The sequence below is a fragment of the Anopheles coluzzii genome, chromosome X, assembly GCF_943734685.1.
Source record: "Anopheles coluzzii chromosome X, AcolN3, whole genome shotgun sequence".
Taxonomy (NCBI): Eukaryota; Metazoa; Arthropoda; class Insecta; order Diptera; family Culicidae; genus Anopheles; species Anopheles coluzzii.
In genome coordinates, this window is record NC_064669.1 from 3,174,188 (window position 1) to 3,189,359 (window position 15,172).

A 15,172-nucleotide genomic window follows, 5' to 3' on the forward strand; every position below is an offset into this window, starting at 1 on the left:
GAGTCGTTCGGAGTCGTTCGGAGTCGACCAGAGTCTCCCGGAGTCGGAGTCGTTCGGAGTCGTTCTGAGTCGTTCGGAGTCGTTCGGAGTCTCCCGGAGTCGCCCGGAGTCGGAGTCGTCCGGAGTCGTCCGGAGTCGTCCGGAGTCGTCCGGAGTCGTCCGGAGTCGTCCGGAGTTGCCCGGAGTCGGAGTCGTTCGGAGTCGTCCGGAGTCGTCCGAAGTCGTTCAGAGTCATCCGGAGTCGTTCGGAGTCGTCCGGAGTCGTCCAGAGTCTCCCGGAGTCGGAGTCGTACGGAGTCGTCGGAGTCGTTCGGAGTCGTCCGGAGTCGTTCGGAGTCGTCCGGAGTCGACCAGAGTCTCCCGGAGTCGGAGTCGTCCGGAGTCGTTCTGAGTCGTTCGGAGTCGTTCGGAGTCTCCCGGAGTCGCCCGGAGTCGGAGTCGTCCGGAGTCGTCCGGAGTCGTCCGGAGTCGTCCGGAGTCGTCCGGAGTCGTCCGGAGTTGCCCGGAGTCGGAGTCGTTCGGAGTCGTCCGGAGTCGTCCGAAGTCGTTCAGAGTCATCCGGAGTCGTTCGGAGTCGTCCGGAGTCGTCCAGAGTCTCCCGGAGTCGGAGTCGTACGGAGTCGTCGGAGTCGTTCGGAGTCGTCCGGAGTCGCCCGGAGTCGGAGTCGTCCGGAGTCGTCCGGAGTCGTTCAGAGTCATCCGGAGTCGTCCAGAGTCTCCCGAAGTCGTCCGGAGTCGTTCGGAGTCGTTCGGAGTCGTTCGGAGTCGTTCGGAGTCGTCCGGAGTCGTTTGGAGTCGTTTGGAGTCGTTCGGAGTCGTCGGAGTCGTTCGGAGTCGTCGGAGTCGTTCGGAGTCGCCCGGAGTCGCCCGGAGCCGCCCGGAGTCGGAGTCGTTTATAGTCGTTCGGAGTCGTTCGGAGTCGTTCGGAGTCGTTCGGAGTCGTTCGGAGTCGTCCGGAGTTGCCCGGAGTCGCCCGGAGTCGGAGTCGTTCGGAGTCGTCGGAGTCGTTCGGAGCCGAACGACTCCGAATCCGGGCGGATCTAGACTAGAGTCTGAGTTTCATTTTGCCGGAGTCGGAATCGAACTAACAATAGTCGGAGTCGGATCGGAGCCGTGGGTGCGCTCCATACAGCACATCACTAGTCCAGAGTAGTAGTCATCCGGAGTCTAAGTCATCCGGTTTCTGCGTCGTCCGGATTCTTTCGCTGCGGTAGTTGTCCGGAGTTGGAGTTGTCTGGAATCCTCCGGAATTCCGAACGGCTCCCGATAATGCTGGACGGACCTACCTGGAGATGGTTTCGAAACTTTTCGGAGCCGGATCGGAGTCGTCTCCGAAGTTTTATCAACTTTTCTCAATACTAGTGCTATACTTCGTAGTGCTTACGTACGTTTGTATTGCTACAAAGAGGCTTAAAAGGGGGAAATCTTTAGAGGGACATTCCTAATCTCCAGAGATTCATGATGTTTTATAGAATTGTGAATCTTCAGGAAAACATAACGAAATTAATTAATGAATCTGAATGAATAACCCAGCTGTACAACTAAAGCAAATAGAAAAAAATGATTCTAAGGGTAAAAGAAGAGGAAAATACGACGAATAGAGGAATAGAAGACAAAATAAAAGCTCAAAATGGACGCTACCAGTAGGACACTTTTAAACAATCAATATTGAATCGATGACATGATTGTCTCCATTCAATAGGAATACTTGACTGTTGCCTTGCTTCAAAAAGAAGAAAAAGAAGAACAATTTTCTATGTGTTATGCTATAAACACACATCATGCACTTAACCGCATTTTGAGGGAAACTAAAACTGACTCTCTTGCTGGTTGAGCAACAGTATAATTGTTTGAGATGGATTCCTTCACACTCGATGCCACTACCCAGTAGCCATAGAAGAGAAAATTTGTCTCAAACCAACGCGCCAAACGCACGGCGGCGCAAGCCTTTTAAAGCTCTTTCTAATCAAGGCTTCAACACCTCGATGCACCGTAATGTGTGGAATGTTTAGATACAACAGCACGTGTGCGTCCGCTGCGTTGTACCGTTCAGGCCAGCGCCGAACCTCCAGCGCCACGGAAACCACGAACGCACAAACACGACGCTCGGTGTGCTAGAGCACAAGCCGCATTATTAATGTTTGTTTGAAATAATTTGGAAAATTATGTTGGCTTCCAGGGCTGCTGCTGTTGCAGCTGCTGAGTCATTTCGGCACATTGTTTCGCGCCTTGGCAGCTCTCCATTCCGCCCGAACACGAGCTGCAAAACGAGCGAGGAAAATTGAGAAGTGATGATCTTTTAATTGTAAGCCACCAAGACCGAGCGACCTTGCGATTACAGATAGATTTTTATATATCCATGTAGTGAAATCTTGACCGATCGAGCGCCTGGGTAATCCGTTTGCCGGCCCGGTCCCAAAGCCAGTGCCATATTTACATTGACCTTTGCGTTTCGTACTGGCCTGTTTCCATTTCGGAAGCTTTCCTGGCCTAGGCGAACACAAACTAAGTTCGGCAAATCCAGTGCTCCGGATGCCAGAGCGAAAAGGAAGGACAACAAACCGAAACTCCCCCCCCCCCGACTTCGACAAATGCAACCGTCTCGTGCCGCTCGTGAATTGAGGAGAAAAATTAATTAAAAACCAATCAATCGGAGTGGAGTGGAGCGAGCTACGGTGTCTCCGCTGGTACAGAAAGAAAATGAGAAAAACGGCAGCACAGCACACGGGAGACTGGGCGCGAGGTGGCGACGCTTGAACGAATGGATTTGGTGCCCGCGCAGGCCGTAGAAGCATGCGAGTTGTCAGCGGAGTTGCCGCGTCGATCGAGTAGCAGGAGGAAACAACGAGATTAATAATCAGGCCCGTGAGGGGTTCCCTCGTGTCGTCACGGTTAGTTTGTTCACTTTGCCGCTAGCTGTGTGTTCGCACGGTCTCCTTTTGACCCTTGATCCAAACCAAATCGTGCTTACAACCCTTGTGCCAGGGAGGAAGGGCAGAGAACACAATCGACACGCTCCAACTGCCGTAGGAGCCAGCTAGCAGTATTCGAAAACAAATTAATAGCGTCCATTTAAACTACGGCTAACATTAGCAAAACTATAAAAAAATAAGATTGACGTGGAAAATAACAAGTCATTATGTTTTTTTTTTGTTTTGTTATTTTACAGTTTTATGGCCAGGGACAGTTTTGAAGCACATGTTTGTTTTTTGTATTTCGTTTTTTTCTTCTCAAATTATAGTTTTGCAAGACGTACGCTGAGTGACAATAACATGGCAGCAGTACTAACTTTAATCTGAATGTTGACGTCTTGGAGCTTGAAGCAATTTGGACGCAATCATGTATCATATGCCGAGAGAATGTTCCAATCCTTGCCCTAAGCTAGACCGTCCATATTGCCTCGAATAAAGCATGTACAGCTTTGCAAGTTATCTTGAAAATAGCTCGCAAATCCGCTACCGCAGAGTTTCTTTAACAGATGTACCAAGGCTGATCATGTACATGACTTTGCCTGTCGTTCACGTAATGTTGGTAAGTACTATGAACTCCTTTTTTGTCTAAAGAAATTCTTCCTGGTTTCTTCTTCGTTTGCTACAGGCAGCGGTGCAAAATCTTTTTTTTAATGTAAATAGCAAAATCGTCCCTGATGCCTCATGCTAAAGTATGTTTATCGTTATAATTCCCCTTTTTTATTGCCAAAGTGGTGTGTCCTTGTTCAACACAATTGATACTAATCAACAGATATGCAAACACGTTCTACTTTACGATCGAACAAACAAACAAAAAAGATTGTTGCTGATTGTTTGCTGTTATAGAGTCTTTGGGTCGTTTCGCTTCATTTGTTTCCGAAATTATTAAAAAAAAAAACAAGTATTGAATAAAACATCCTGCCCTGCGGGGAGATATTTATGCCAAAACCATTATGTCTAGACCCCGCATCAGAAGATACCATCTTAGACTATGATAATTCATGCGAAATGCTTCTCAGCCCCAGCTGAACGGTTCATTGGCACCCAAGCACAAGGACAACGCACCAAACGATATTCTGATTAGATTACGTGAAGGTGATTCTGACTAGATTCCGTACGTGAAGGTTACTTTATAGAACAACCATTGGATGTTAAAAGTGTGCTGACACTTAGATTCAAATAGAAAACTGAATCATAACTTCAGTGTTGGTCGCACACTGTGCATTAGAAAAAGAAGCTTAATTCAAAACAAATATTAACATTGGTGTCTTACAGCTTCAGGCTGTACCGAAACATGCTAAAACAAATATGCTTAAACGCGGTGTAGCATTTCGGAAGGAAAACAAACAAAACGGAAGCGTCGGTGAACAATCAAGTCAAGCAATGCTGCGTCCTAATTAAGATGTTTTTGAAACAGCAACAGTAACACATCACACGAAACACAAATCAACAGTCGTGGAAAAAAGTATAAATAGCTTCATATCCAGTTTATCATTCGGCAGTCTATAAATGGGGATTTCGCTAATAGCTCGCCTGCTTAAAAGTGATACCTTTTTACACGCATTCAAAGCCCCCCCCCCCCCACGCCGCGTGAGCGGCAACACACAAACACGGCAAACAATCAATTATTTGTCGATCATCCAACGAGGCGAGAAAAATTATCAACACAATCGGTTCCTCGGATGCCCCACAATATACGCGGACGCATCGGCCCCAGTCAGCAGAGGTGTTTATGGACACGCGCGTTTGACGCTCTTTCTCCGGCCAATTATACATACACCTCCTCCCCCCCCCCCCCCGCACACTGCCCGCGCTGACTGACGGTCGCTGTTCCGCGGGCCGCACACAAATCGTCACCCTTGAAGCCAGCGAAGAAGCGATACCCACAACGCTGCGTCGTTTATCTGGAGGAGGAAAGGAGGGCGAGGCGGGGGGAGGGGACGCCTTCGAGCTGGCCAGCTGCCCGAATTTTTCCTCGCCTAGAGGTCACCGATCGGGCCCCGGTTTTTGGTGTGGTGTGTGAGTTTTTTTTTTTTGTTTGTTATTTCGGTTATGCTCCGGGCCGATCGAAACCAAAATTTTATAAATATGAGGCCCGGTGCGTTCGGCGCGCCCAGATCGTCACCATACTTTGCGCCGTCAGCGCGCGCGCGCCTGTTGCCTGGTTTGGTGTGTTTGGTGCTTAAAGTTGTAAGAGAAAAACGAAAAAAAAAAGCAAGAGTGAAACAAAGCTGCACAGTGTGCATTTTCATGCAAAGATAAAAAAGGAACAAAACAAAGGCCAAAAAAGACGTTGCTGAAAAAGGTTGCAGTTTTTTTTTTGTTGTTGTTGGTCAAATTGACACTACAATACCCGAACACGTGGAACGCGTTTGACCGTTGCGGTTTAAATTTTAGAGCCGTCCAGTGACTATCCTGACAGCAGTATTTAAAACAGTGAAAACATCTCAGCCTTCTTTTGGACTTTAAGAATAGTGAAAACGGATTGTTTTTTTTTATTTTGGTTTGTGATTTTGTTGTAAATTTCGGGGACGTATAATCACCTGCGCACTGCAACCCTGCGGCATGGAAAATTCGTTCGCTTCCGATCGGATCGGGACGGTGCGGCGCGGGACGGCCGCGCTGGTGGCCGTCTTTTCCCCGCCAACGTTGGCCATGCTGCTGCTGCTGGCGCTTGTGCTCGTGGTGTTTAAGGCGCGCCGGGCCAAGATGGTGAAGCTGATCGATCAAATACCGGGCCCGGTCTGCATGCCGCTCGTTGGCAACGGGCTGCAAATAAACGTCGGCTGCAAGGACGGTAAGTGCAATGGGAGGCGAGGAGTTTTGAAATCGTGCGGGACGTTGTGTTTATCAGCAATCAACCAAGGCGGCCACGTGTCTCGCCAGCAGCAGCTGCAGCAATCAATTTAAACACACATCATGAAAGGCGATTTGTAACGTGTGGAAAATTAACAGAAAGGAAAAAAGACAGAATCGACAAATTCTTCCACTCATTTTGAGCGGACGTTTCACCGGCACGGAACGAAGCTTTCTGCCGAGACGCAAGCAAATTAGGTGATTGATTAAAACCGAGAGCGCTTTTCTAATGCCTCCGCCCTGTGCGTTATGTCAGCCAAATTAATGCAACCGCAGTTGTCCGGAAACGTCACTCACTCGTCCAGCGTGTAGTGCGTCGTTGGCACATGGTTTGCAACGAGACCGCGACGATCATTGTTGCCTCATAGTTTTGGGCGCTTTGGCGAAAACGCTAGATTGCTGCCACCCCAAACATCTCCCAAACACACTGAAGCCTTCGTCACCTTACCTCCCTGCCTGGGCCTTGCCTATGTTAATTGCTGTCGCGAGAGATTTTGAGTTCGCCTCCAGCAGCAGATCCACGCACCGGTGGCCACTTATCTGCCAAGGTGGCTCGCGTAACGCCCGGGACGGATGAAATCGGTATTTCCTCTCGCCGGCCACAACGGTTGCGGCAGCATGCTCACCCCCGGGGGGGGGGGGGGGGGGGGGGGGGGGCGAGAGAGTATGTTGTGACGGTTTCGAATTAATTTTATTCCAAACATTGCATTTCTTGGTGGGCCTATCAACACACACTCACGCACACACACATCCAGAAATGGTCAAAACCAGATAGATGCGGATGGGAATTAGGAGCTGGAAAAACCTTCCGCATTGGTAGGTCTCTCACTCTCTCTCTCACTTTGACACACACGCATAGTAGCAGCTTTGAAAAGTGAAACACGCTCTCCGATTACATGTGGCCCACAGCGATAGGGATATTTAAATATATTTTAGATAGTCACACACACGACGCACTCGGGTTAACATTTTACCCAGTGAAGAAGCGATGAGATAACTGACGCATGCAAAATGTGAAACTAGGTTATCAGCTATGAATAAAACAACCGCGTGAAGCTAGGATTGCTTGTCGTGTGTCTCCACTTTCGGACGATTCATCGCGAATGTATCTAGCAACACTATATTGCCCTTTCGTGGAAAACGGTACGGTGTTTCCTAAGCTGCCCCAGCCAGCCTCGGCCGACCTTGACTTTCTTTTTGCGCCAGCGATGGAAGATAATGCTAATTTGCTGATTTAAATTTTAACATCCCTCCGTACGGGGACGCTTTTCAAAAGCGCCCGAAACGCGCTGTGCGTTGCACAATGCAGCCGTCACTTTGAAAGGGTGGGCACATTATTTTCGACACGAATTAGAATTAGATAAACCAAACATCCTAAACGACTTCCCAACCGTTTCTTTGCTTGCCCTCGACAGAGCTGTTCGATCGTATTATCGCGTCGAGAAAGATGTTTGGCCGGCGACAGGGCATCAGCCGCGTGTGGAACGGTCCCATACCGTACGTGCTCATTTCCAAAGCTTCTGCGGTCGAGGTAAGTTTGGGGTTTTACTTTATTTTGCTAGCGGTGGCGAGAACACAAAAAGGTAAACTGTTTTGCGTTAAACGTGAGCGGTAGAGCAGAGCAGCGAATAAGAATAGCAAGCAGCAATTTCCCGGTATTGAATTTATGCAGCTAAGCAGGTGCTGCAAAAGCTGCTTGCGCGAAACAATCGAACGCAGCTCAGCAACAGGCTGGAATGCAAAATCAGGCATTTATTTACTGTTGATAGCTTAATTTTATGTTTTTGTTTTCGTGAGAAACATTCTGCACTCGCCAGCTCGTGCTCTTGTACGGGTTTTGGCGCTTCGTTAAGAGAGCTGCTTCTATAGGGTAATTGGTAAGCGCACGTGTAGCCGACAGACATCACAACGCCCTCTTCCGTTCGAATCTTGAGCGCTTTGACTTTGCCTGCCCATATGCGCCGTTTTAAGCACTTTACAGCCAAATTTCACCATTTTTGCATTTTCATCTCTTAATGGCACACAAAACGGTATATTAAAACAGACATGTGTAATCAAAGAGTTGCAAGTGTGTGCGTCATAACCACGTTTTCTCGTACCCGTGCAGTGCTACAATTAATAACACACCAAACGATCAACAAAAATACCGCGGCCAATCTTTTCTTTTTTTTTTTTCGGGGTGCGATTTTCTCTGCCGAAGGTGAAATGTGACTTTTCGTGGCCGGAATTGAGTCCCCAATAGTCCATTCTATGCACACACACACACACACGCGCGCGCACACACACACATTGATCGCAGCACCAGCTCGCACCCATTGCACGCTGCAGACTTTCTGACATTGAACTTTTCCTATCCTTGAATTTGTTACATTTTCGAGACATTTAAATAAGAATAACAGTTGGTCGGCCGCTTTGGGCCTTCGCTGGTGGAAAAAAAAACGAAAACCCCTAGCATGCATCGGACGGCATGAGAGCGTTGGTAACTGCGTAGCATACTTTCTAGCCCGGTGTCGGCAGCGGTATCGAAGCGCTACATTTATGCTGTGCTGTCAAAATGCTTGCCATCCGCAGCCCATACTGAGCAATCCGAAGCTGGTGGAGAAGAGCAACGACTACGAGTACATGAAGGCCTGGCTGGGCAATGGTTTGCTCACCTCGCCCGGCTACATCTGGCATCCGCGCCGCAAATCGCTCACGCCCGCGTTCCACTTCAAGATCCTGTCGGACTTTGTGACGATCTTCCAGAACCAGGCGGACGTGCTGATCGACAAGCTGGCGGAGCACACGGTACAAGGGGAACCGTTCAACATAGTGCCGTACGTGACGCTCTGTGCGCTGGACATTTTCTGCGGTAAGTACTCAGATGGGTCCATTGCAGAATGGTGACCGAAGAGCTCGAGAATGCTGATTGCTAATGATGCTGATTTGGACCTTTCCCCCACCCCCCCTCAGAAACTGCCATGGGATCTCCGGTGTATGCGCAAAAGAACTCCAACTCCGAATACGTCCGTGCACACAAACAGTTAAGTTTGGCTAACGCCTGTTCCCTACGCACTAACGTCTTGTTTATTCTGAAAAATGCTCTTCTTCTATTTCGGCACACAGAATCGGCAAGGTGATACGCAACCGGCTGCAGAAGATATGGCTCCATCCGGACTTTGTCTTCAAGCGCACGAAAGAGTTCCAGAAGCACCAGGAATGCCTCAAGGTGCTGCACAACTTCTCCGACCGCGTCGTGCGCGAACGGAAGGAGGAGTTGCGCAAGCGCAAGGAACAGCTTGACCAGAACAACAACAACGGCAATGGAGAGAGCGACTACAGCGTGCTGGAAGATGGCATCTACCGCAAGAAGCAGCTCGCTTTTCTGGACCTGCTGCTCGAGGGTTCCGGCCTGTCGGATCTCGCCATCCGGGAGGAGGTGGATACGTTCATCATCGGCGGCCACGACACGACCGCCGCCGCCATGGCCTGGATACTGTACCTGCTGGGCGCTGCGCCCGACATACAGGAGCGCGTCATCCAGGAGATCGACGCGGTGATGGGCAAGGATCGGGACCGTCGCCCAACGATGGCGGAGCTGAACGAGATGCGCTACCTGGAGTGCTGCATCAAGGAGGGTCTGCGGCTGTACCCCAGCATACCAGTGATTGGCCGGCGGCTGACGGAGGATGTGCGGGTCGACAACTACACCATACCGGCGGGCACGACCGCCATGATCGTGGTGTACGAGCTGCACCGCGACACGTCCGTGTTCTCCAACCCGGACAAGTTCAACCCGGACAACTTCCTGCCGGAGAACTGCCACGGGCGCCACCCGTACGCGTACATCCCGTTCAGTGCCGGGCCGCGGAACTGCATCGGCCAGAAGTTCGCGATACTGGAGGAGAAGTCCGTCATCTCGGCCATCCTGCGCAAGTACCGCATCGAGGCGGTGAACCGGCGCGAGGACGTGCAGCTGCTGTGTGATCTCGTGCTGCGACCAAAGGATGGGCTGATAGTGCGGCTGCACAAGCGCGAGTAGAAGGGAGGGGCGTGTGAGCGATGAACGCTACCAGACAGCATGTCGCAGTAGTAGCAGTAGCTCTCTCTCTCTCTCTCTCTCTCTCTCTCTCTCTCTATTCTTCTCTCGTCGCTCTCGGTACTCAGTATTACTTGTGCTGCCCATCGCACGTAGTGCACACGCTTTGATTTCGGCTCTGGTTGCTGTAACCACCGGAAGAAAGGCAGTACAAAACTCAGATTTTAATGTGTACTTCGCTCGCTTGCTGCTGTTTCTGTCTCCCCTGTGCACTTCCCAGGTTGCTCTGCTGCTTCTACGGGTATTTTACTTTAGACGCTTGTGTTATCCATGCTCTTGCGGGTTGTAAGAAACAATGGTATAAGTCGCTTGTGTACCATGCTTGTCCGCTCGCATGGTTGGCACATTCGTACGTGCTTGCCGCTGGTGGCGTGCGGTGTCTACAGGACCGTTCTATTTCTCTCTAGCCATAGAGACAGCAAGATCGAGACGACCATGCCAGTATTTTACGACGCGATGCGGTGGATACGTGTTCTAGTGAACGTTACTGTCGGGGGCGTTATTGCAGGGTTTGCGAAACATCGCTGACGGCTCAGGACAATAAGACTTTATAAATGTAGATTTTACTTTTACCAGTATAAATAAAAGTTATGCGGAAAATCGGTATCGGTGTTTTGCATGTACCAAAGCACATGACACGACATATTATTCAGCTGTTTTAGGAATGCCATCCCGTTTAAGACAACGTTTTCATTTGATATCACACGTGCTTGTGTTCAATGATGATGTTTTTCTTCACTTGAGAAATTATATCACAAGCATGACAAGATGCGTTGTAGCATGTAGCTTATGACAACCTGTTTCTTTCAAACGCCATCTATTAGACTGGATCGTTTTAAGACACGTTTGAAGTATCTTCAATGAATATTCTGAGCATGGTTGCAGTTGGGGAGTTGTTGTAACATGTTGATAATAATAATAATAATAATAATAAAAATAATAATAATAATAATAATAATAATAATAATAATAATAATAATAATAATAATAATAATAAGAATAATAAATAAGAACAATAAATAAGAACAAGAAATAAGAACAAGAAATAAGATAAGGAAAAAAAAGTAAACAAATGAGTGAAAGAAAAATATATAAGAACATCAAGAAGGAGAAGACATATTATTATACATTTATCACTTAAGTATCGGTGGTAACTGTCATGTAAAAGTTCGGATCTCATCTTTATAAATAATATCCAAATATTTGCTTTTACAAACACTTCACACTTACACGTCAAATTTGTCTAAATACAATCATAACGGCAATAAAGTGGAAATCAAGCAATCCCAATAGTAGTATTTAAATAAATACATCCCACTCCTGGTTTAAAATACAAAACAAACCATTAAGATTCGTTTATAAAAGTAAATAAAATGGTGAAAAACAAACAAACCAAAAATCAGCGACACGTTTCAATTGCGAAAACCGCCGACACCGTTTTACAATAAAAACCCACCCACCCGGAACGGTGGAAAACACTAACGAACTATAATCAGCGCCCGCAGAGGCCCGTAGATAAGGAATTTGGATTTTTCCTACATATTGTTCGCGTCAATTTCCACACCGTTGTATCACACCGACACATCAGGCGCTTGCCGCGCTCGATACCTATCGACGCGGACGACTGCGACACCGACCACGGCGTCACCTTCACACCTCACAGCGGCACACGTTTGCCTATCTGCCACGATGGTGTGCTGCAACGCTTGGCGGTGCAGCCCATTAATTGATTACCCGTCCGCCCGGTTGCGATTAGCATTTAGCATGCATGAAGAAAGTGTGAAAAATTGCATCTGTGCTATCGGACTACCAGCCCCGAAAATTGCCTAATTGATGTGACTTTAATTAACGAGGTGGGTCTGATACGCATACGCTTAAGCAGATGTGGAATGGCCATTTCTTGGTGGCAGTTCGCAGAGCTGTGATTTTCGCTCGCCCAGGTGCATGAGATGCTAATGGCCATTATAATTTTTCACTCGAATGAGCTCTGTGGTGTGTGGCGGGACCTCGGGCGGGAGGCGCATAAGTGAAGCTTGTTTGTATATAAGTTCGCAACGGTACCGTCTTCCCGTTTTAGTCGACCCGTAGTAGCAAGTGTGGTGCCACCCCCGTTTGGGACGAAACACTCATTGCGTTTAGGTTGCTGGTACAACGTCATGGCTTACGGTGATTCTGTGCTGCTTGCCTCCAGCATCGGAGCAGGGTCCAACAGCTGGACCAGGCAGCAGTTTATCGAGAGTGTGCCCAAAACTAGCGTGCTGCTGCTGCTGAGCTTCATCTTTATCGTGTGCTGCCTGGCAGCGTACCTGGAGCGCTATCGGCGCATGGTGCGACACATCAACTGCATCCCCGGCCCGGCCACGCTGCCAATCATCGGCAATGCCCTGCTTATCAACGCTGACCGCGAAGGTACAATCAATTACAATCAAACGGTGCTGCTACGAACATGTGTTAGCTGAGAAAGAACGTAATTTAGCTCAGACGAGGAACCGAAATGTCTGATAGTGAGTCCTTTACAAGTGCTTTGAAGTGTTTCAAAATAGTGACCATTGCAAAATGTGAAATAATCTAATAATTTGTATGCCTCTGCGTACTGGGAGCATAAATGCCCTTGTGAAACGCTTCGCCAACTTACGTTGCATACCTTTAGGCGCCAAAAGTGAATAAAGCGTTTTACATCAAATTGATTGTGTTATACTGTATAACAGCCGATATTACAGCGATATAGAAGTCAGGAATGATACGTTATTGATTAAATTTTTAAATGACTAACAGTGCTTTGAACTGATGAATGTTAATTGTGTGGTACAATAGAACTGGACTGGACTGCACTGGAAATACTTAATCCTCTTACCCCTTCCCAGTTTTATAACGATATTTCATGATTTTAGAACTGTTCAATCGCATCATCGCATCCCGAAAGCTGTATGGACGCCGCCAGGGTATAACGCGCATCTGGAACGGGATGACGCCTTACGTGCTGATCTCCCAGGCGCAAGCAGTTGAGGTAGGGCTCGCTCGTATGGACTGTACGCTCCCAGCCACCAGCTAACCAGCTAAATTGCCATACCTTCCAGAAAATACTGAGCAGCACCAAAAACATTGAAAAGGGCCGTGACTACGAGTTTCTCCAGCCCTGGCTCGGGACCGGGCTGCTGACGAGCCCGGCCAGCAAGTGGCAGCACCGGCGCAAGATCCTGACGCCCACGTTTCACTTCCGCATACTGGCCGACTTTGTGGAGGTGTTCAACAAGCAGGCAACGGTGCTGGTCGAGAAGCTGGCAAAGGAGCTGGACAATGAGGCAGGCTTCGACTGTGTGCGCTACATCACGCTCTGCTCGCTGGACATTATCTGCGGTAGGGATGGAGTGTGCATCACAAAAGCACGCTAATAATGAGTGCCGTTTGTCATGTTTCCTTTTCTCTCGCCCTTTCCTCCAGAAACTGCCATGGGATGTCCCGTGTACGCACAGCGCCAGTCCGACTCAGAGTACGTGCGGGCACACGAGAAGTAAGTTTCCGGCCGAGTCCGAGTTTGTCAGCGCATCATTAACCCGGCACGCGCTTATCGCTTATTTGCAGAATCGGCGAGATAATGCTGAACCGGCTGCAAAAGCTCTGGCTCCATCCGGACATCATCTTCCGCTGTACGCGGCAGTACCGGGAGCAGCAGAAGTGTCTCGACATCCTGCACCGGTTCTCCTACCGCATGATCACGGAGCGGCGTTCCATTATTCAAACTGGCAGCATGGTGAAGCAGGCCAACACGGAGGACGGGCTAGATGCAAACAACAACAACTGCGAGGGCACCGGGCGTAAGCAGCTCGCCTTTCTCGATCTGCTGATCGAGGCGTCCGACGGTGGTCGGATACTGTCCGACACGGATATACGCGAGGAGGTGGACACGTTCATTCTCGGCGGGCACGATACGACCGCGACCTCCATCTCCTGGACCCTGTTCCTGCTCGGCACGGACCCGACCGTCCAGGAGCGGGTGGTACAGGAGATCGAGTGCGTGATGGGCGACGGTGGCGAACGGTGGCCAACGATGCGCGAGCTGAACGAGATGCGTTATCTGGAGGCGTGCATTAAGGAAGGGTTGCGGCTGTACCCGAGCATTCCGATCATTGGCCGACGGCTGACGGAGGACGTGCGGCTGGCCGACCATGTGCTGCCGGCGGGCACGAACGCCGTCATCGTCGTGTACCAGCTGCACCGCGATCCGGCCGTCTTTCCCAATCCGGATCGCTTCAATCCGGACCACTTTATGGTGGATGCGTCGTCGTCCCAAGAGCCGCGCCATCCGTTCGCCTACATTCCGTTCAGTGCGGGACCGAGGAACTGTATCGGGCAGAAGTTCGGGGCGCTCGAGGCGAAGGCAGTGCTGGTGGCCGTGCTGCGGCAGTACCGAGTCGAGGCGGTCGATCGGCGCGAAAATCTTACGCTGTACGGTGAGCTGGTGCTCCGGTCGAAGGATGGACTGCGGATACGCATAACGAAGCGGAAGTAATGTATACGATGTGTGCTGTGTGATGCATTACGAATAGTAAGGTTTGTATGTTGGACAGCAATGAGAGGGTCAAGAAAGAAAAATGAAGGTCTATAGATTACGGAATCTCATAACATGGACATACCTAAGGGGAAGTCTGAGCTGTTTCAATGCAAGACAGGCGATCGATATCGTATCTTCATGTAGGTATTAAATTAAGAGCTGACTAAAAACACACAACAAACTCACAAAAAATGTTTTGATATAGAATAAAGTTGAATCTCTAATATGAAATATAACCTAGAAAATCCGTTGAAGTATTCTTTCCGTAAGTTGTTGTAATGAACAACCTGTTACGGTTTCCCATCTTCGTTGATTGTTCTATCTAGGATCCCCCAATATTGCCTGTCTGTACCACCAGTCATCAACTCGTGCGACTTAACAACATGCCCGTCATGGGCTCGAGCCCCGATTGGACCGTGCCCCCGTATGTACGACTTGGCTATCTTGCTATGTGTAATCAGTATGTCACTGAAAGCCAAGCCCCAATAGTGGTTCTGGCAGGCCTTGACCTACAACGGTTGTTGTGCCCAAAAAAGATCCCCCAATATTATATTGAGGATATACTATGTGGCAAGTCTATAGGTTCTTGTCAAACTTCAGAAGATGTGATCATGATGTTGATGTAATTGTCTTGAAATTAACAACAAATCACTTTTACTATTCCTGCTAAATACTCTCCACTGCTTAATCTCCTCCAATATATAAAATTGTTGAAGA

General features: G+C 48.9%; 1 protein-coding gene and 1 pseudogene across 1 annotated transcript; both read left to right on the plus strand.

Annotated features, from left to right (window-relative positions):
- Positions 1–5,004: 5,004 nt before the first annotated feature.
- On the plus strand, positions 5,005–10,508 carry LOC120959946 (cytochrome P450 4c3-like). The gene is made up of 5 exons (XM_040383750.2): positions 5,005–5,766; positions 7,241–7,356; positions 8,397–8,676; positions 8,778–8,847; positions 8,931–10,508. The coding sequence occupies exons 1-5, from the start codon at positions 5,535–5,537 to the stop codon at positions 9,844–9,846; spliced, it is 1,614 nt and encodes a 537-aa protein (XP_040239684.2). The 5' UTR covers positions 5,005–5,534; the 3' UTR covers positions 9,847–10,508.
- An 872-nt stretch (positions 10,509–11,380) lies between these two features.
- On the plus strand, positions 11,381–14,607 carry LOC120953307 (cytochrome P450 4c3-like; annotated as a pseudogene).
- The last annotated feature ends 565 nt before the right edge of the window (positions 14,608–15,172 follow it).

What these genes read in the sequence shown, in the direction of transcription:
- LOC120959946 (XM_040383750.2), top strand. Translation starts at nt 5,535, where the DNA reads ATGGAAAATTCGTTCGCTTCCGATCGGATCGGGACGGTGCGGCGCGGG. An exon ending in CCAAAGCTTCTGCGGTCGAG is followed by an intron (nt 7,357 to 8,396) that starts GTAAGTTTGGGG and finishes TGCCATCCGCAG; the next exon opens with CCCATACTGAGCAATCCGAA. An exon ending in TGCGCTGGACATTTTCTGCG is followed by an intron (nt 8,677 to 8,777) that starts GTAAGTACTCAG and finishes ACCCCCCCTCAG; the next exon opens with AAACTGCCATGGGATCTCCG.